This window comes from Anser brachyrhynchus (genome assembly GCF_964034855.1).
Source record: "Anser brachyrhynchus genome assembly, chromosome: 20".
Classification (NCBI taxonomy): Eukaryota; Metazoa; Chordata; class Aves; order Anseriformes; family Anatidae; genus Anser; species Anser brachyrhynchus.
Window position 1 is genome coordinate 4,850,735 of NC_137713.1, and position 21,450 is coordinate 4,872,184.

Here is a 21,450-nt window from a genome sequence, read left to right on the forward strand (position 1 = left end):
CATGGCTTTACTCCCTCTTTCCTCCTTTTTGTACATAACTGATACAAACTTCTTTATTTTCTCAGTCCCACTACAGATGTCAGGAAGTTCAAGCAGCCAGTCGACATTTGCAGAATGAATCATGGGGCACCGCTTTCCACTCTGACAAAAACAACTGCTGTTCAGTTAGCAAGATGATGCTGATCAAATGGGTGGATAGAAAAAGTGAGCTCCCGGAACTGCTGCCAAAAAGGCTCCGCCAGCACAAGGAAGCTGTGCGCACTCGCTCGCAGAACTCTGATTTTTTCCTGTCCTTATTCTGCAGTTTCATTTTCCCATTTATTTACCTGCAGAGCGCAGCCTGTGGGACAGCTACCAGCTTTGTCCCATAACTAAAGAAAACACTTTTGCTGGAAGAAGCTAGAACCGTTAAAGCTGGAGGAAAGCAGATATGATTTATGGAACACGGAGTGCTACAGGAGACAGAAAAAGCAGCTTCCTTTGTTGCCTGTTGCCAAAATTTCAGAAGACCAGACAACAACTTTCAAATTTCCAAGGGAACAGCCACTAAGTACGTCAAAAATAGAGTTAGGAAACTGCCTGTTTCAGAAGTCAGAGTCTGTAAGAGGAGCCAGCATTTTTCAGTATTTCTGTCATTTCCGACCAGATCACTGAAGAGTTAAGAGACATCTATCTACCAACAAAACCCAGCCCCCAGAACATGACAAAATGAGGAAGGAAATCTACGTGGCAAAGAAATATTCACGTATTCAATGTCATTCAATTATTCAAAATAAGTCTGTCATTATTTTTGCACAGTTTTATCCAGAGAAGTTATTTTTCCTCTACAGTTTTCAAACATCTCTGCACTTTCTTAGGCATAAGAGGCACAGCAGCAGACCAGGGATAGCTTCACTACAGTCACCCTTCTGTTCAAAAGCAGATAAATCTGAATGTGTGAAAAATGCTATACTTGATGCTCTTCTCTGAAAGGGGGAGATAAGACTTCCCGTGTTCTTTCTGACTTAACTGAAAATTTTGATTTCAATGTTGAAATGAAAGACTTTGAAGAGGGGAAACATCTCCATTCTTTATTATTCTTCAGTGCTCATTTTCTGGTGCATAGGCTGTAATACAGCACTCATTAACACCGACAATTACCATATTCAAGTTGCACAGCAAGTTCCTTCTACCTACACGGGAGAAATACAGCACAACCCTATTTGCTCCCTTTGCTTATTGTCCGAGACGGATCACATGCTGGAAAAGCTAGCGTTTGATCACCTAACAGGAGGGGAATTGGAACAGGTATCCATTAGAAACGCTAACGAGCCTCCAACAGAAAATCATTTCATTAAGTTTTTGCTGATCACTAACAATAGAGAGCTGTGCAGGAAAATTAAGGACTGGAGAAGATGTGTGCTGGAGGCTGCCTGAGAATTAAATCCCCAATGGGATGGGGTAGGAATGCCCCACTGCTTTGAACTTTTTGGCGCATTTGAGGGAGATGCAAATAAAAGACCTGAGTTGCCAGCTTCGTTTCAGAGGGACTTGCACTAGAACTGCTGACAGCCCTGAATGGAGACAGAACCGCGGGGTACGCCTGGGTGCATGGAGAGCATCACAGGGAGCCCAGCAGCAACAAAAAGTAGGACAAATTAACACAAAAAGGATGAAGCACAAGGAGTCCAAATCCCAGGGGACAAACAAGCCCTCTAATGTAGATCAGGATTTCAGAAAAAAAGGTATCTGTAAGGTTTGATACCCTATATAGTAATATTCTAGAGTTTCCATTTGTTCTTACTCTCTGCATTTTTTAATAGATTATTTAAACGGAATCAGCTAATCACTGCAGCAGCTTAGTAACTCATCTATTTTAAAGGTAGGGAAACAAAGGCACCTAAATTATTGACAAAATATCAACATCTAGTAAGGATCTATGGTACCCATTGATTTTAGTTCCTACATAATAAGAAGTCAGCACTTTTGCAAAAGACAGGCATATTGGTATAGATTAGGCACCCAGAAACGGAGCAGAAAAGTTTGGCTTTGGTGGCCTAATCAAAGCCAGGAAAAGGAAGAATCTAAACTACAGCAATTCATCGCTTCCAGACAGCTCATATGAATGAACGTTTGCTGCTGCTTCAACTTTTAAGTCAGCTTAGCACACTGCAGAACTATGCAGCTGAAATGTGAAGTACTCAAACACTGAGATCCCTCCAATATTAATTGTCATGTTACGGAGTAAGTATTGAGAAACATGCAGTGATACAATGCAAACAAATCCCATTCTGAGATCCTGGCTCTGCTTTCAAGATTCCTTAAGACAGTTAGGAGTTCTCAGTTACCAATCATAGTTACTTTAGATTTGGAACTCTCAGTCCACATTTGGCACACTATAAACATCTGATTACAACTAAAATCAATTGTGAGCATTTTTAAACTCAGCAAAGGGATCTTCACGTGTGGATCATGTCGCCTAAGAGGCAGGTAAGGACAAATATCCGTGCTTTGTCAGCACAAACTCCTCCTCCAGGAGGGGTAGAATTCTTTCGGCCACAGAGGTAGTAGGCAGCGCTGCCTGCTCTGGCTCTGGCATGTCGGTTGTCCCCACACACTGACCTGCAAAGTGAATGCAAATTGCTCCCCTCCTCAAGGTCAGCCTTCCACCTTCTTCTCCAGCGCAGCTACACTGAAGAGCCTGTTCCATGAACGGACCTCGCTCACCGAACGGTGAAAGATGGAAGGCCAGAAGCAGCAGGTACAGCCACAGCTAACGAAGTGGGAGAGCAGCAGAAAGAGGTGCTCAGCTTTCCGAGTCGCTATAAAAGCAAATGATAATTTAAAATCTCCAGCAGATAGCGAGATAGGAGGGTAATGAACCAAGATATCAGTGCATGAAAAGGAAGTATCCTATGGAGCCTGTGACCAGTCACCATAACCAGTTTCATAAATAAATGAAAGCAGAACAACCCCTGAGGTCACAGAGTTAGCGTGAGGGACATGAGTGACCTGCCACTTGGAGAAGCCTGCAGAAACAATTGACGTTACAGAGCAAAAGGACTGACTGGCCAAGCACCCAGGAGCTTGGGAAAGAAAGCTGATAGGAGGGAAGGAGGGGAAGATTAGGGTATTAAAGACAGCAGCAAAGTCACTCTAGATAGTGGCTAACTAGCACTGCTAGCCTGGTACGCAACAGCTGAAGGCCTAGGGCAAAAAGCAGCAGTTTGGGAATACAAAGAAAGAGGAGAGAACATAAAAGCCAGCTCATTGTTTTTCTACTCCAGGCCAAATTAGCCCGAACACCTCTGCCTGTTTCTATGGCAGAGCACCTCAGTTCTGCATCCTTCTCAAGGATTAATTAGTTCACTTGTTGGCAGCATCAATAGAAAGGCCAAGTGTTGGACTGATCAAGGAAAGCGCCATTCTCCTCTTCCTGCAGAAGTTTGCTGGTGAAGGCGTGCTTCCTAAGGGAGGTTTGGTCCCTCGCTGCATATTTAACTGTCCTTTTTCTCCAACCTGAGGACACCAGATTCCAGAATCATCAATCCAAAGACCTTCCAGTACCGTTAACATCCACTGCTATTAAAAATAAGAAATACATTACATTTCCTCTTCGATATTGTGGGTGATCTCATTGAAACCATGAAAACAACAGCCTAAATGCTCTGCCCTGTGGTATCTCAAGGAGCTGGAAGCCTTCTACCAGCAAGAAACTCTTGCAGCAGTTACCATGGTGACATCCGTAATAGATATTTAAAGGCAGCTCACCCGTAATCACATCTATTAGGTACCAAGCAGCTTTGGTAAGAAAGACATAAAAAGCTTGAAACCAGGGAACCGGGCCTAGGGCTGGTGGAAGAGGACGGGAGATTTATGGAGAGGGACCTGCTTATACTGCCGCTTGGCTGGGCACCAAGGGCTCCTTCTGTTCAAATCTGAAACAGCGCTGAAGTTTGCAGAATGAACTATTTTTAGCAAGTCATTTAAAATTTTATTCTGAAGGCCACGTTTCAATAGCAGGAGCTCTATAAATCCTTACAGGGCTGCCCCGGCCAGAATAGGAAGCTGTGCTACGGCTCACAGGGCTGCTGGAGACCACCCTGCCCACCACAGCCGCCCAACGGGGCTTCCTCCCAGGAGGGGAACATCACTGTGGGCACTGCTGCTCCCTGCACCCGCCCAGGGGCCGACACCACCAAACCTGCCCGGCTCTGGCTGGGTGGGCAAAGGAACAGGGCCAGGCTGCTTTTTGAACACCACTGCACGTTTGGAAACACAGATCCAGATAGGTAAGCAGCATACTTGGTGAACTAGAAATATAGACATCAAATAATTTCTTGAGGATCGAACGTAACAAAGAGAGTCCGCAGGATCAGATCTCCAGCTATGGAACCACTTCATCACCAAGCGGGCTATGCCAATGCAGCAGTTATCAAATTGAGACTTCCTTTCTCTTTTTGCTGCATATTTCCATGACAACTTTCCCCCCCCCCCCAGCACCAACTTCTTTCTATTGGAAAGGTCTCTCAAACGAGAATTTAGGCTTCTATAGCAACAGCTAAAATCCCTGGGAGATGATGATGTCTGAAGCCTTATGCAGATCTTTTTTTAGACCATGAGTTACAAGGCAAGTGCATTTTGAATTTTATGGAGGAAAACAAAAGTGTGCTAAATATCAGGGAGATGGGAAGAAGGGAACAAGAAGCTCGCTGAAGTGGGACAAACACCAAGGAAGCACGTTACTTTCAAAAAGGATGTGAGCTTTGAGATCTAAAATGTCAAAGAGAGAAGAAAGACGGGATCAAACAGCTTGAAAACCCACATCCTGCTCCTTCTCTCTGAGTTACAAAGCAGAGTCACAAGGAACAGTCTGCTGATTCTAAAAGGAGATCTTATTGAAACACACATATCTGTATCTCTGCAGCCTCATACATTGACCTGGAGAAAAAATAAATAAATAAATCAGGCTGTCCTTTCAGTTTTAACTCTATATAGCTGCCATCTAGCTACAGTCAGATCTTTTATTAGTACTTTAGTTTTGGCCATCACAGTGACAGTATTCACCAGCATGGAAAGGCTTTTCACCTCAGAAAAAAATAACTGCACTCTCAAACATAAAGTTGGTGAAATTCATAGAAGCCAAGGGAAGTATAGACATTAAAGCAACTTCCAGTCACTGAATTTAAGGATATTTCACAAAGCACTTTACTTCTCTAATGCCCTTTTAAACCTAAGATGTTAAAATCTTATAAAAAAAAAATATTACATTCACAAGCTGGATGGGAAGTAAGAAAGCACCAGCCTAAATTTATAGCTGAGGGTACTAGAGTGGAAATGTGAAGTGGTACTTGCAGAACCACGCTCAGAGCCCAGCAGGCTCCCACACAGCCCCTTTACAGCCACTGGAAGCCTCTTTGCTACAGGAGAGGCAAAGTCTGCAGCATGACCAACTAACACGATTGCAAAACAGCCGTAATTTCTTCTGCTTGTGGTGCGACTGAATGCTTCTCCTTTTTTCCCCCCATGAAAGCATCAGTTAATCTATCCTCTCCTCCTCTCATTTGCCTAGGTCATCGTAGTTCTGGTAAAGAAAAAGGTGGCAGACAGGTAGGTGTAAAAGTGAAAAAGAATGGATTAAGCTAGTTATTTTTAACTTCCATCTTCAGCCACCTCCTGCCCAGTTAATTTCAGAAAAGACTCTGGGAACCGTCCATGTTTTACAAAAAGTTGAGAGCTATGAAAATTTTTTGTTTTTAAATGGCAACGCTAAAAATGACAGACAAAGCTTATTCAAAATGATGGAGCTCTACAACTAAGAGCCATGCACAACCACGATTTCAGACAAAAATGTTCTTTCCAAGGTTTAGACCCTCTGCCCTTTGGGATCTTGTTTGGAGAAGTGTTGGATGAAGGCTGGATCACTGTACAGGTCAAGTGGAATAGAATTATTTCATATCCCTACGTGCTGCCCTCTGCTGAAACGCTGAGCACATTCGTGCATTGGGTCCATCACAGGCCAGTGAAAAACTAATGATCAGCTGCACCTAATGCTGTCGTCACACAGGGGAGAGCTGCTCACACAAAATGGAGATGTTTCATCTGGGACTAGGCGAGGATAAAAATAACCTAAGCTCACCTGTAATAACCTGTACTGGCCTTGACAGTTCCAAGATGAAAGTGTGACTTCAGGTACATCGGTCAGATGGTAAGAGCCTGGTGAAGGAAGAGGATCAGTGCCCTGGCTGCACACGTCTGTAGTGATGAAGGTTCACAGGTTTATGGAAAGTTCATACAAAAAGAAGAAACAGATTAAAATTCCAAATGAATAACTTATCAAAGATGTCTCAAACTCGCAGATTCTCTCTCAAGGGCTTAATGCTCCATCTGAGTTCACTCACGTGAGAAGTCCTTTCAGGCTGCTGAGATTATCCAGTCAAGGACATGTGTTTGTTCATACATGGAACAGAAAAGAACGTGTATGGGAAAAGGAGAAAACTATTTCAATACCTAATGGGATAAATTATATATATTTAAATCTATATGTGTATGTATAAATAAATATAACTATTATAAACAGATATTTTGTAAATATATTTCTACGAAAAAATAATAATATTTCCAAGCAACTCTAAACCTGTGATTTTGTCCAAAACCCAAGAACAGATAAAAGAAAGCAAAAATAATATTCCAGCTATACATGGAAACTCTTAGAGCTCCAATTCCAGATCCAACACATCTTTCTTCCCTTTACACCTCTGGAAAATAGGCTTTGCAGTGTGACTTCAAGATCAGCCCAACTAGGTTAGTTTAGATCAAGGAGAAGATTGAAATCTACAGTTAAGGGCCCCTTAGGGAGATCATCCTGCCAGCAACCTTCTCTTTTATGTAAAGGTAATGTTTTAGTAGACTGTAACAGCATGCTTTTCAACAGCTTCTGACCTTAAAAAGAAAAAAGGGACCAAGAGAGTTTCAAAGGAAAAGGATAGAGGTGGAGAGAGGGAAGAGCACCGGGCAGGTCTGATGGTCCAGCCAGTAGAGGGCACTGGAATTTAAGAGGAAAAGAGGAAAGTTGTTGCAAATGAACTTCATCACTTCATTTGAAGTGGTAAAACCATCAACTTAAGTTGTTATTTGATCCTACATGTCCGGCCCTAAACTGAGGCATAAACAAGATACAGTGAAAAGCATTTAAAAAAAAAAAAAAAAGTAGATTACTTCAGGATCTCTAACGAGTCACCTTTCAGGGTGTTGTATGCTGTCAGGAAGATTTCATACTTCAATAATTCCTCTTAAACAACGAATTAACCTTTTACATCATTTTCAATTAACAAAGTGGAGTAATTTGAAGCATTCTATTGAAACGATCGCAGCTGTTCCTCGAGGGTTAAAAACTTACGGGCAACTTTTAAAATTAACGCAAAAAAGATATCAGAGAGAAGTCAACAACGCTTTTTTTTGAAGCGTACCTATCCGCACGTGTGCTCGGCTCTGCGGAACGCTGGCTCTAGTGCAGAAGACAGTAAAACCGGCTAAATAAAATGAAACACAAGCGAGGCGGGTTAAGAGAATTTTCATCTTGGCGGCCCCTTGTTCACCAAGGGTAAAAGGCAGAGAGAAATTTCTCACCCCGCTACCAAGCAGATCGAGCACAGCAGAGCTGAGGTTTCTGCGTGACCTGACACGAGCTCAGTGTGCGTTTTGTGACAGAAAGACCAACTCCGTCCCTTCTCCAAGCACTCCTGACAAACGGGTCCTGAAGGAAAAACGCCTCCTTCCACCTGAGGAAGCAAAAGGCGCAGCTGACAGGCGATGCCCGCTCCCCTCAGCTCCCACCTGAGCACCACGGACGATGGAAGCGCTCCGGGATCCCTGCCCAGGGCCCCACCAGGCCGCCCCCCGGGGCTCCCCCCGCTCCCGGGCCCCTCCGGGACCCGCGGCCCCCGGGGGGGGGGCCGGGCCCTGCCGCCCCCACACGGCGCCGCGGGGGCTACCCCGGCACCTCAGAGCCTCTCCCCGGGCTCCTCACCCCTCGGGGGGGGGCGGAGAGCCCCGGCCCGGCCCCTCACAGCCCCCCCGGTCCCCTCACAGCCCCCCCAGGCCCCGCAGCCCCCCCCCGGCGCCCACCTGCCGCCGGCCCCGCTCCGCTGCCGAGGATGCTCCGGAGCCCTCGCCTCAGCTGCACCGGCCCCAACCGCCGCCAGGGGGCGGCCGCGAGGCACGCTGGGAAACGTAGTCCTTCCCCCTCCCGCTGTCCTTCAGGGAGCCTCACGGAGCGTGACGGGAAGTGTAGTTCTCCGTGCCCGCACGGGGCGCGCTGGGATGCGGAGTCGCAGCGCCGCGGAACTACAACTCCCGTCACCCCCTCCGCGCTACGGGAGCGGAGTGGCGGCCTCCTGAGGGGGCTCCGCGGTGATGGCGGCGGCCCCGTCCCCTTCGTCGCCGGGCGGCCCGGAGCCGGAGCCGCCGGCGGTGCGGTACAGCGAGCTGCTGCAGCACCTGGTGGGCGAGCGGCGGCGGCCCCGAGCCTGGGACCCCGCCGCCCTGGGAGGCATCCCCAGCCCGGCCAAGAGCGAGGAGCAGAAGATGGTGGAGCGGGCCGTGGAGAGCTGCGCCTTCAAGGCGGCGCTGGCCTGCGTGGGGGGTGCGCGGGGGGACGGGGGGTTTTGGGGGGCTGTGAGGGGATGTGGGGGGCTGTGGGGGATGGGGGGGATGTGGGGTATGTGGGGACGGGGGCTGGCATCGGGGAGAGGTGAAGGAGCCTCTAGGGGACGAGCCCCAGGGCACGGGGGGAAGGTGGGCAGGAGGAGAGGCCGCCGAGCTGCGCCCCCCTGGGTTTTCCTCAGCCCTCAGAGCACCCCCGGCCTGTCACAGGGCCCAGGAAGGGATCTCCATCTGCTTTCCCTTCTGCACAAGGAAGAGGTGGTCGTGGTGCTTCTCCGCACAGCACAGGCCTGCAGTGGGGAAGGTGTCAATGTCAGTGCCCGCAGCATCACGCTACGGGCCCTTCATATCACTCTAACCCAGCAGAGGTTCATTTTATACCTTTCCTCTTCCGCAGGATTTGTTCTTGGAGGAGCGTTTGGTGTCTTCACAGCTGGCATCGACACCAACGTTGGGTTTGATCCTAAGGATCCCTATCGCACGCCAACCGCGAAGGAGGTGCTGAAGGACATGGGGCAGAGAGGCATATCCTATGCGAAGAACTTCGCCATCGTTGGCGCTATGTTCTCCTGCACTGAGTGTGTGGTAGAATCGGTGAGTAAGGACTCCGTAAGCATTATGAAATATTTTTATTATGAACTCAGTAATCTCCTTTAATGGATTCGGATAAGTATGCGTATCCCCCTTGTAATGGGGTGAGGGACTAGGCTACTTTATTTTTGCTTCTTAAGTCATTGAAGCTTTTCAGCTTTGAGACCTGCCTTCAGAACTGTAGTTCTCCGATGGAATAAGCAGAACTGCACACAACAGTAAAGTCCTTTCCAGTTCAAGTCCCGACTTTTGGCGAGTACGGGCATTGCTTTTTGAAACCCTAGCTACGAGTAATCTGTTATTACTTTAAAACATCAAACTGAAAGTTGCAAACTTGCAACGTGGTCATTTGAGCCTGTAAAAATTGCATATGCAGACAGGGATCCTTTGATCAAAGTTCTTAAGTAACAGGCCTATTTTCATCTTGTGCCTACAGGAAGAAATGACCTCGTGCAGCCCAGCGGTAAATCTACCATCCCTTTTCTTAAATAGGAAAATGAGCCTGTTAGGAATTTCAGTACTGTCTTTTAATTGAAAGACAATTATTTCTTAAATCACGTAGAAGAAAAGTGTATCTGCTTGCACAATAAAGCAGAACAAACAGATCTCTGCACTGGTGAAAAACTGGTGTGCTTTGGCTATGGAAGTTGTATATCATTGTCAGCGGGGTGCTGTGGCTCTCCAGGCTGCACGGCCAGGCTCAGTGCTGCACTCAGGTGCCTGTAGCACCTTTAAAATCTCTGAGCTGGTGCCAGTGCACAGTGCTGCCTTCTGGGGGCTGTATTGGCTCACCTGAGAGGCTTTGTTGCAGCTCTGCATTGCACCATATGGATTTGTCTTACCTCTCCTGGTGACCTGCACCTTCCCCTCCTTTTGGCCCTGCAAGGCTTATGTTTTAAAGTGCAGGGGGCCATCTGCTGAGAACAGAGGGAAAAACATCCTCATCTGAGACAGGGCTGGAAGGTCATTCAATCTCTCTTGGTATTAGTACAGGCACTGAGTTTTTATCTCGTATTTATTTGTTGACTCTGCTTTTTAATTCCTCAGTATCGTGGAAAGTCAGACTGGAAGAACAGCGTTATTAGTGGCTGCATCACAGGAGGAGCGATCGGCTTCAGAGGTTGGTGGTGCCTGCTATGAGCTATTTCTGTGATAAGGCTGTAATTCGGTTAGGTAGCAAGCAGTATTTTTAAGGCAACACGCACTACAGATCTCATTGCATGGGGTTATGGTTATGTCAGCATGAGAGTGTACTCCAAACTGACAGAACTGCCATCTCTCTCGTTTTCCTGTCAGCTTGAAAGATATGTGTGGGTAGGGAAGGCTGTTGTACAGGACAGCGAGATTGGAGAAAAATGAACAGAAGTGACTTGAAAGAAAATCAGGAAACGGTGTTTGCTATCCACATGCTTCTGTGGTGTCATCGGGAGGGATCCAAAAATATGTGCAGAACAACTTAGTGAAGTTACAGCTCTTGTGTTAACAGAGCTGTGCTTATATATACTATTTCGCTTGCAGGAACTCTGTTAACTTGCACAGCGTGTACAATGCTTCCCTCCTTCCTCCTGTATCAAATCAAACAGGCAATTCTATTTATCGCTCCTGTACAAGAGCAGGGGCACGGGGATTTTAGGCCAGCAGGCACTCATGGGGACTTTTTGTGGGAAGCCTTGAACGCTAAGAAAACCCAAGTAGGAAGAGCTGCGCTGCTTATCAGAAACATCAAACTTCTCTCACCTATCCTTAAGAAAACAAAAGCAAAATAACAAAACCAACAAAAAAGCTAACAGTTCACAGAGCATAAAAGAAACAAGAGTGTTCTCAAAAGAGCTTCTAGCTGAGCCTGTTAAGTTGTGTCTGTCCTGGGCCTAATCCTCGTAGAGCTTTCCAAGTAGCAGCTGCTTTTCCTGTCCATCTCTTGTCCAACAGCAAAGCCACCTGCAGTGCTCAGATCAGAGCACACTGAAATCATTAGTGGCCACGGGTGTTTTCTCTCCTAACCCTTGTAGGGAATCTTAGGACCACAGCACCCAGTCACTGTGTCATGCTAGTCCAGATGTGGGATTTTAAGACCAGTGTGTGCCAAGTTCCCCCTTCACCTCAGGCAGTGTTCCCTGGTAGAGGACCGCCAGGTTCCTGCAGGTGTAAGCTTTCCAAGCCCGTACTGCATAGGCTAGTTACTGGGAGGAAAAATTTCTTTCCTATTTTGTCTCATTCTTTCCCACCCTTTTACGTTGCAGCTGGTTTGAAGGCAGGCGTTATCGGCTGTGGAGGATTCGCCGCTTTCTCCGCAGCAATTGATTACTACCTACGGTAACGGTGGGATCCCTTGGGAGCAAGTTTTCCTTGTGTTCCGGTGCTGCTGCTAAGAGCCTGCATCACAGCGGAAGAACCGTCGAGCTTACCTTTCCACTGCTTTGGAGTCCTGATCAGTGCAAGCTGGATGGTGCTGGCTGCTTCTCCTGAGTGACTAACAATAATCTGGCTCTGAGCCTTGGCATGCTGCTTCAGGCAGACTTGCAGGAATATGCGAGGATGGAGCCAGGCGCAGTGAGCAGTATCACCAGGACGGATCAGCTGACTGTCAATTTCCAGGAAACAAGCCTGGACTCTGAGCTTTCTGGATCCTTTGGGTCTGATTTTGATTAAGTCTGTTGCTAGCATCAAAAGAGGCAGGAGGACAATTTCGTAAAGAAATGCAGTGGTTTAGATGACCGTGTATTTGAACGTGCTGCAAGTGTTTAGCAGTTACCAGTTTGCAGCTTGCTGTTCTGTTGGGGAGAGGTAAGATCCTGTGGAGAAATAGTTTGTTCCAGGCTTTTCTTAAAATACCAACTGAAGACAAACCACCATCTGTACAACTTGTCTTATTTCAAGTACAGAATGAGAGCCAGATTTCTTTACCATTTCTTAAAGGGAAAAGCAAAAAGGAATCCTTAGCCTTAGAACCGTGTGGTTACTGGCAGATGAACAAAACAGTTTAAGGGTAAAAAAGAGGTTGTTGCAGATGTATAATTCTCTGTAGCCACTTGGCTAGCCTGATTTAACCTCACCGTGGGAGTACAAATAGCCTTGCTACTGCTTTAACTGCCACAGGCTCACACCATCGGTTCCAGCAGTTTGATGGCTGGACTTTAAAGCAGAGTTGTGAGACTAAACCACCGTCAGACAGCTAACCAGACATTCACTTAGCACACTGTTTCCCGTCATGTTCCTGCACCACGCTCTGAGCACCCCAGTGTTAAACTGGGGGAAAGTGAAACATCACTTCTGCAGAGCATTGGTACTGAAGTCAGAACACCTGCTCACGAACCTGGGGAGCTGCTCCCTTTTGGCTTTGCTTTCTTACTAGCTGTCTTGCCTTTCTAACCACAGGCTGTTCTTGGACCATGGAGGGTAGCTTTTATACTCAAAATAGTTTAGACTGGGTTTTAGCTGTCCTTGAGCTACTGTGCAAGGGGGAACACCCACCCTTATATTCATAGTCAGAATGGTTTGGGTCGGAAGGGAACTTAAAGATCATAAAATTCCAAAGCCCCTGCCATGGATATTGACACCTTCTACTAGACCAGATTGCTCAAAGCCCCATCTAGCTTTGCCTTAAACACTTTCCAGGGATGGGGCATCTGCAGCTTCTCCGGGCAGCCTGTTCCAGTGCCTCACAGCAGTAGCTCAAATTCAGCACAAAACATCTTCTGGGCGTTTTCTCACCTACTTCCCCTCCTTTGCATTCACGGTTTGATATCCCAGAACGCTGACAGCACTTGCTTACCTGGGAGAGCAACACCAGCAGGGTAGTTTAGCTGATAAGGTGGTCGGTTTGGAGATGTTTTGCCTCCCATGACCACACGGAAAGAAGCGGGGCGACAGCTCCATGTGATCCATCAGATGAGGTTTCCAGATCGCCTCATCTCCCTCCCTGTGCCTGTTCAGTGTCCTCAGGCCAGAAGCTGTGCAAGTCAGCTGAATTTGAAGCTTGAGTAATTCTGGGTTGATTAAACAAGCTGGCTCCAGACAGTCCAGGTTTTTTTCCTCCAGAATGTACTGAAATGCAAGGATGTAGCCCAAACCATAAGATGTCTCTTAAAAGATTGCCTGGCACAACGCCCGTGCTTATACCACTGGCTTGAAACACAACTAGCAAGATTTCCACGGCTGAAAGAGAAGAAATTGCAAAGCCAAGGTGATCAGTTGGTGCAAACAGCAACACCACAGGGCTCCTTTTGTGCAAACGTTGGGGCTTTGCATTTTTATTAACATTTTTTTTCTTCACATGGTTTACAGCCATTTAAAGTTTATAATCTACAGAAATTGAAACAGAACACAAACAAAAATATATCCTTAACAACTTCTGAAAGTCAAATATTAATTAACAGTTCTATTCTACCTGTAGCTGCAGAAGTCCACCCCCCCGCCTTTCCTTCCTGCAGGAGCAAACAAAAGCCCGTCACGGGGATTTTGGCCGCAGCCTGTTGTGCCGGGGCTGCGCGGGCCTCCAGCCACCGTCACGCGGGGGGGGATTTTGGCTGTACAGAGTCTCCATCTGGAATGACACTATGGTGGACAGAGACTTGGACACATGTAACAACTCAGACACACACAGGGATCCGTTGTGCAGTCAGATCTTAACGCTCGGCCTCCTTACTGGGTCCAGGGCCAAGACAGACGCCTGGTTCTTTTCTGCGCTGCTGCTTCCCTTCTGTTTAGCTGGTAGTCGAGAGGAGCAGGGTCTGGAGTGTGAGCCCTTTAGAGGGGGACTGAAAGGCTTCCCCTCTGGTTGTTGCTTTGCTGGTGGGGGGGCTGGCAGGTGCTGCCTTCCCCGAGGATGTGGGCTTAGGACATACCTGGAGCATCGGCCGGGCTTTACCTGGACCAGTCTGCTGGCCGGGTGGGTAAAGGCGACGCCGCCGGCAGCAGGGACACGCTCGGTCACTTCTCATCGTTTCCCTTTGGCACAGGAGCGCACAGGGCCAACGCAATCGAGGCGGGGGCTTTTCCCACGAGAACACAGACTCGGCTCACAGAGCGAAAGGTTTTGTGTCCCAGCAGGTACCAGCAGCTCCCTGTCAGCGTGGGAGGGCAGGGGATGGAGCCAGGTGCTGGGGCAGCCAGGGCACAGCTTCGAGTACGTGCGGGCACCCTGCCACGGGACACGGCCTGGCCGCCCCGGCCATTAGCCTGGGGTCAAGAGCTGGAGCCATTAAACCACTTAGCGAGAGCACTTCTGCCTCCGGTGGCGAGGGCCAGGCCAAACAGAGCCCACCAGGGCTTTCCTCCCCCATCCCTGAGCCAAGGAAGGAAACAAAACCTCCCCGTTCTCGTGCCTGCAGCAGGAGCGCCGCTGCCCCGGGGCAGCTCTGCCGTGGGGCGCAGCCGGAGTTGCATGCCCAGGAGTCAGCAACCGGGTGGCAGTGCTTGGCTGGAAGGGGCACGCGCGGAGCTAAGGCAGGGACACGGATGTACAGACACAGCAGGGCACTACTCCAGCCTCTTGCTTGGCAAGAACAAGGCCGAGACCCTGTTGGGGAAATGGGAGCTGAGCCCCAGCCCACGGCTCTGCGGTCAGCCCGCCGTAGCGCCTCGTCCTAGCCCTGCTCTAGTGGGTTACCCCAAAACACTACTCGGCGACGGCGAACAGCGAGGGAAGCGACCGCCCTGCTGCACCTACACAGGCAAAGCGCGGGGTAAGAGCGACCGAGGGAGGGGACTGGCCTGAAAGCGCCCGGCAGCGACGCGGCGAGGAGGCAGCGGCACCCTGCTCCCGGGCTCCCGCGGGGCAGAGCAGGATCCAGGCAGCGAGGCAAAGCAGGGCTGGTCCTGGCCATCAGGGAGGGGAGGCCCACGAGCCCCCAGCCTCCCAGCGAGGCTGTGCCAAGCGTGCAGGCGTGGGGCAGCGGCCGGGCACCCGTGGGATGCTGCAGGCTTCGAGCAGGGCGAGGCGAGGGGTGCCGGGCGGGAAGGAGTCCAGGAGAAAACGAGCCGAAGGGGAAGCCTGTGTCCACAGCCCTTGTCAGTCACTACCTCTTCCGTTGAACAAATATACAGAAAACAATTCTTGGAACACGAGAAGGGACATAAGACACGACTACTTTACAGAGCGGCACGGCGCCTGGGGCGGGACCGAGCCATCGGTATGCGATTGTACAGGAGCTGCAGGCGGCACCGTCCTGGGGCCAGGCCGATCTCCCCGGGGGCCTTGATCCGGTCCATGGCCCCCAGCGGGGAGCTGGGAGTGTTTGCAGCTGGTGCCTCCTCCCTGCAGGCTACACGTCCGTGGAGAAGTAAAGTGTGTTGCGCTTCAGCTCGGTGAAGGAGATGGGAGGATGCTGCAGGTAGTAGAGGAGGACCTGGACCTGTGGCAGGCAAATTGGGGGGTGTTAGGGCCAGACAGGGGGGAGCTGCCAGGTGCCAGCTTGCCCCGTGCAGCCGCCTCCAGCAAGGAGGGACAAGTCCGCCCGGACAGGCCGGTGAAACCCTCCGGGTGCTGGCATGGGCCGGGTCCCGGCCCCGGCAGTTCGGCTCTCACCTGGGCCATCACGTCGTGGGACCAGATGTCGGAGGCCAGGGTGAGGTGTCCTTTGCTCTCCCCCTCTGAGGGTCTCAGCAGTGTCGGCCCGAAGACTGTGGCCAGGTTGTGGAGGGACATTTTGTTGATGGGCTCCTTTTCCGCCACCCTGGGGGATAAGAGGAAAACCACGAGCGTCAGCTCCCAGCGCCTCCACCCAGAGCAGCGCAGCCACCGGGTGCCACGGGAGGGACAAACGCCGACCTCCCCCCTGCCACCCTCCAGCCCCGGCGGGACAGCTCCGGCTGCAGCAGCCCCTTGTGGCCCCGGCAGACCCAGGGGCAGGGCAGGGAGCTCTGCCCCCTTCACGGCCTCTGCAGGAGCCGCCGGGCCTGGCTGGGAGCCCTGGGTGTGATGTGGCAGCGACCGAGCCCTGGCTTGCTCGAGAGCTGCAGAGCCTCCGCCCTGCCCCAGCCCCTGCAGGGTACGGAGGGCTCTGCACCGGCCCCCTGACCCCGTGGGACCCCAAGCAGCCCCCACACCAAGGGAGCAGGGCCACAACATCGCCATGTTAGCAGGCGGCCGCGCTCCCCGGCTGAGCCCCAGCCAGGGGAGCAGATGTGGGAACTGGCTGTGCCCAGTTCTCAGGGTGGAAATGGATTTTCCTTCCCCACCCCCGGCAGCAATCACTTTTTCTGTTTGCCTGTAGCCAAAGCAGAGAAAAACGCGTCACGACGCGAGTAACACGAGCCGCCAGCCCCGTTCCCAACCTCGTGGCACGCTCTGGCCGAGCCCTGCGTGCCGCACCGCGGCCCTGCCACCAGCCCTGCGCCCACTGCGGGTTTTGGGGTCCCTGCTCTGCCCTTCCCCAGGCTCGGCCGGGCTCTCCCAGCTGCAAATGGAGCGGGCACAGGAGCTACAGCTGCTGCCATGATGGGGAGCTGCACGGTGCTGCTCTCACCGCAGGACAAGCAGCACAAGGTGCTGAACACAGCTTTGGGACATTTTTGCAGAGCTGAACACCCCCGGGGCTCGGCCGCCTGCCGCAGACAAGTTGCAGGGATCAGAGGAATGTGCTGGGCAGGGGCTGCTCCTGCACCGGTGCGGAGGACGCAGCGCTCAGTTTTCCTGCTAAAAGGGCACCGCACGGTCCCAAATTAATTCCCCGCCCCATGCTGAGGCCAGCTGGTCCCCACAGGGAGCTCATCCAAGCAGCTGCACGCAGGCTAAGGCAGCCAAGAGTTGCCTCGTGCCAAAGGATGCGTGCTCCCTGCAGAGCGGAGCTGTGCGAAGGGCCCCGTGCTCTGCAGGGTCCCCGCTGCCACCGCCACCAGTGACCCCAGGACTCCAGGGGCTGCTCTGTGTCACAGAACAGCTCCAGGATCCCACAGACCCCCCCCGGTGAACGCACCGCAGCCCAGGGACGCGGAGTTGTGCTCACCCCTGGGGCTGCACCCTCCGGAGGGGCCGGGAGAAGGGAAAGGCCACTGCAAGCTGCCCAAATCCCAAATCCTGCCCTGCTCTGCACCAGCACAGCATCACCTGGATAGGGACCAGCCACGGCCATGGGGTGTGAGGGCACCCCCAGCGGCTCCCCCCGTGCTCGTGGCCCACCCCCAGGCAAAGCAACGAGACAGACGCTGCCCCCCCTGCCCTGCCCTGCCCGGCCGTTACCTTTTCAAGTGCTCCAGCAGGAAGAGGAAAGTGATGAGGTTGGGGTCAGGCAGCGAGCGGAGAAGGTGCATCATGCAGTTCTCCTTGGCAGCAGGATCCGAGAGGGCTGGGGGCAAGGAGAGAGAGGGCTCAGGGCAAGGACCAAGCCCTGCGCGAGCGGGGCAGCAGGGAGGAAGGTGCTGGCAGCGTGGCCAGACCCCTTACCGGTCCCCGGGCCCTTACCGATGCCCTCCATGAAGGCGGGGTACAGTCTGTCAGTGAGGAGGGGCTCGGGCAGCTCTCGGAAATACAGCTTGAGCGTGCCGGCGATGGCGTTGATGTCCATGTCGCTCAGCATCACCAGGATGTCCTTGTTATCTGTCCAGAGAGCAGCCCCGTGTGACACCTCCTGTTCGCAAACACCCCAAACAGCACAGTCCCCAGCCCCACTGCACCACCGAGGGCCCCTCTGGACGTGGTAGCCCCAGGAAGGAGATCTGGGGACCCTTGTGAGCATTAATCCAGCTCCTGACCCTGCTGCTGCCATCGGGAGCGGGCAGTTTGGCCATGGCAGTGTTGGGCAGCGGGTCGCGGAACAATTCGCAAATCCATCTGCAACCTTGCCCTGACTCAGTGTCTCCCTGGGAGCCGGCCAAGCGCGGAGGCAGCTCAGAGCCATCGGCACACAAACACCACCGAAAATAGGTCAGGGCAAAGCGGGGCTGCGGGGCTCCCTTGCGGGGGCTCAGGGCCGGGGCTGCCCGTGCCCCACGCACGGCAGGGCAGCAGTTCCTGCGGCACCAGCTCCGAGCTTTTACCTCCTCGTCCCCAGCCCCTTCAGCACCCACCCGTGCACCTCGCACGTGGTGCAGCGCAGTGGGCAGCCCCCGGGCTTGCAGCACCAGGGGGGTGCTCGGTGCCCGCGGAGGGGACAGGCGGCCGTCACTCACTCGCATCGAAGACCGCCTTCAAGGCCTGGATGTCCGTGGCGACGCCGGAGATCCTGTAGATGCCGACCTCCTCGATGCCCCTCTTCTCCACCTCCTCGATGCACTGGCGCACGATGTAAGGCACCTTGGAGCGCTCGCGCCTGGCTCGGAAAGCAGAGGTGTCAGCGGCGATTTTCGGGGCCCTGCCAGCCCCGAGACGGGGCAGGATCCACATGCAGGGTGGGAGGGATGGGGGCAGGTCCCCCGCGTCCCCAAACCCCACGGCCCGCAGGGACAGGGAGGGAGCAGCCACCCCCAGCCCCGCACGCACTTGGTGACGACGCTGATTTTGACGCCGAAGACGCCGGTCTGCTTTTTGGACGGCGTCCTCTTCAGGCTCATGTCTCTGCTCGTGAACTTCATGGAGAACTCCACCTTGATCTGCGGGGACATCCTGGCTGTCACCTCGGCGTCACGCAGAGGTACGGCCCCGCAGCGCACCCGAAGCTCCGGTCTACGGCTCGCCCACCCCGCTGCCACCCGAGGAAGGGGCTTTGGGCCCCGCTTACCCCGTTCATCTCAATCACGTCCATGTGCCAGTTCTTGGTCTGCACGGCCTGCGGGTCCAGCTGCGGGGAGAGACAGCACAGCAGGGTTGGACACCAGCGGGGACAGTCTGGGGTCCCTTGGGTTGGGCGCTGGACCCGGTGGGATCGGTCCCCCGAGCCCCTGGCTGAACACACACCCCAGCAGCAAGAAATTTCCAAGAATCGGGACTATTTCTGGAGGCAGATTGATGGAGCAGAACTAGGGCAGTGTTTTCCATGCAGAAAAAAACAACATCTCCCAATAGCCAGGGCTATTTATAACCCCTGGGAATGACAGGCTCTGCTATTTCTGGCTTTCGGGCTAGCAGGGGACTCGGTGACGCTTCCCCAGGGCCACAGCGAGGTTCTGGCGTTCCCAAGGCCCCAACACTCATGGCAGCGAGGTGGCACAGAGCCGTCCCCAACCCTTGGTGACACAGGACGGGGGCAGAGAGGACAGCAGTGACCCCCGTCCCAAGAGGGGACGGCGATCGGGGGCCTCAGCCCCAGGGATAGGACGATGAGGACGCGGCACTGGGACGAGGAAGGCTGGCACCAGCTCACCTTACTGCGGGGCTGGGGGGTCTGCTCCCACCCAAGGGCACGGGGGCTCTGCCACAGCAGCCAGCCCTCGCTCCAGCTGCCTTCTGGGGCTTTTTGGTCCCCAGCTGGTGCCATCGATCCGGCCCCATCGATCCTCGTAATGCACGGGGCAGCGCCTGGCACTAATGTCCCCTCGGGGAAGGGGACGGGACGCGGAGCTGGCGGGGGTCCTGGGGCTGCGAGTGCGCAGCTGCCAGGCGAGGCTCGTGCCACGTGCACGGGGTCACTGCTCAAGGACGCGGGGGTTTCCTTTAGCAGCTGCTGGCTCGGGAGGTGCTCGGCGTGAGCACAAAGATGTCCAGAGCTGCCGCTCTGGCCACAGAGCTGCCATTCCCTTGCCCCAGCTTCTGGCCACTCATGAAGCCACCACACATCACGCTGGGGTCCCTCACGTCCCCTCCTGCACACCGAGACCCAAATTGCCCTGGCTCCCAGCACTGTGGCATCGCCTGAGCTCAGCCCCAAGGCAGCAGGAAGAGGGGATGTGGAGCTCAGCCAGGGGACGTCTGCTGAGGACAAACGAGCCCAACGATCGTCCCAAGCACCACCTGGGCTGGCCGAGCCGAGACGGCCGGACCCTGCCCAGCACCCAGCTGCTGTCCCCAGCGCCATTCCCACGAGGCCGGGCAGCTCCTCCGCCCCTCGCTGCCACGTGAGGTGCTGCGGTTTCCAGCAACGTCTCCTGATGCCGATCCCCTCCCCGGCGCCCCAGCACGGGAGAGCCCGGGTGAGCGCCGCGACGCCTTCACCCCGCCAGCCCCGCGGCTGCTGGGGACAGAGCTGGGAGCAGGAGGAGGAGCAGGAGGAGGAGGAGGAAGGCTGCAGCTGCCCCAGGCTCCCAAGGGGCCCCGCAGCAAGTTTGGACACAAGGATCACGAGGCTGCAGCTGGACCCTGGCCAACCCCAGCCCTGCCACTGAAGCCCCTTGTGTCCCCCCCCCACCAGCTCCGGTCCCCCCCCGCAGCACCCACTGCTGGGCACGGGGCATTGCCACTGCGCATCCACTGCAGCCACGGCCATGCCCTGTGCAGCAGCAGCGGGGCTCTGGCCACATCCCGAAGAGCTTTCACCCCTTTTCCACACGCAGCCACGTCCCCCTCCTGGCACCGATGCGGAAGCTGCCTTGTCACCGCAGCCCCAGCAGTGAGGAGCAAAGCGTCCAGCCCCAGGCAGCGGCAGCAAAGCCGTTCGTTCCCCAGCCAGGTCGGGAGCTGTGGGCCTCCCCCTCCACGGCGCGAGTTTAATTGGAAACACCACACATCTTCCCCAGCCCCGTCCCACGGGTCCCCCCGTCTCCGATGGCCCTGGCAGCGCACATCTGGAAGGGCTTTAGCAGGCTCCGAACAAAGCCCTAATAAAAGCCAGGTTGGCTGCCACGAGCACCGCGAACCTCACCCCGAGCACAGCGCGTTCCCCCAGCCGCCTGCTGCGCCGTGCCCCCCCCACTTCTGTCACTGCCCCAAATTTGAGCTGGCTCAGCCGGAGTCACCCAGCTCCCCTGCAGCTGGGGCTGGTCCCCACGGGGCACCGTGCTCTGAGCCGGCCCCGGTGCTCTCCAAGCCACTGCCACGTCCCCACGGGACACAGCTCCCACGCGTGGGAGGACGGATGGGAGCATCTGCCCACGGCGCCAGAGGCACCTCCTGCCCACATGGCGCTGGCAAACACCCAGGCTCAGCTACTGCCACTGTCACCATCTCCTCCCCCTGCACCACAGGGAGCTGCCACGCTCCGGCACGGCCCAGGGATGGCCCCAAGCTGCTGGGGAGGATGGCACGGCTGGGGAGGATGGCACCCCCAGCTCCGGGACACAGAGACTCACCTTCAGCCTCTTCTCCCACGTTACCTGAAGGTGTTCCCTTGCACGAGGCCCCTTGTCACACAGGGAGAGGCGGCAGTGGGACAGGCAACAAGCAGTCCCGCAGGGCTGCGTGCGTCC

At 53.7% G+C, this 21,450-nt stretch overlaps 3 protein-coding genes across 8 annotated transcripts in view; 1 reads left to right on the forward strand and 2 right to left on the reverse strand.

Annotated features, from left to right (window-relative positions):
* Positions 1–8,232, reverse strand: part of SPECC1 (sperm antigen with calponin homology and coiled-coil domains 1) — a 97,347-nt gene extending 89,115 nt beyond the window's left edge. Inside the window, exon 1 of one of the 3 annotated variants that reach the window (XM_080563218.1) lies at positions 8,107–8,232. The gene's annotated coding sequence lies outside the window, so the exon portion shown is untranslated. Of the gene's footprint in view, positions 1–6,118; positions 6,138–8,106 lie in introns of those variants that run through there. The other 2 variants (XM_080563220.1, XM_080563216.1) reach the window with 2 other exon arrangements.
* A 104-nt stretch (positions 8,233–8,336) lies between these two features.
* Positions 8,337–12,084, forward strand: TIMM22 (translocase of inner mitochondrial membrane 22). Its single transcript, XM_080563244.1, has 4 exons — positions 8,337–8,623; positions 9,041–9,237; positions 10,282–10,354; positions 11,475–12,084. Exons 1-4 carry the CDS (start codon positions 8,395–8,397, stop codon positions 11,549–11,551), a joined length of 576 nt encoding a protein of 191 aa, XP_080419370.1. The 5' UTR covers positions 8,337–8,394; the 3' UTR covers positions 11,552–12,084.
* A 1,371-nt stretch (positions 12,085–13,455) lies between these two features.
* ABR (ABR activator of RhoGEF and GTPase) overlaps positions 13,456–21,450 on the reverse strand; it is a 35,242-nt gene continuing 27,247 nt past the window's right edge. For all 4 annotated transcript variants that reach the window (XM_080563226.1, XM_080563227.1, XM_080563228.1 and 1 more), the window contains 7 exons: positions 18,891–18,950; positions 18,653–18,762; positions 18,343–18,482; positions 17,636–17,770; positions 17,414–17,519; positions 15,761–15,908; positions 13,456–15,587 (listed from right to left, as the gene is read on the reverse strand). In XM_080563226.1, the coding sequence (XP_080419352.1) occupies positions 15,498–15,587; positions 15,761–15,908; positions 17,414–17,519; positions 17,636–17,770; positions 18,343–18,482; positions 18,653–18,762; positions 18,891–18,950 (789 nt within the window). In that variant the 3' untranslated portion in view covers positions 13,456–15,497. The remainder of the gene's footprint in view (positions 15,588–15,760; positions 15,909–17,413; positions 17,520–17,635; positions 17,771–18,342; positions 18,483–18,652; positions 18,763–18,890; positions 18,951–21,450) is intronic.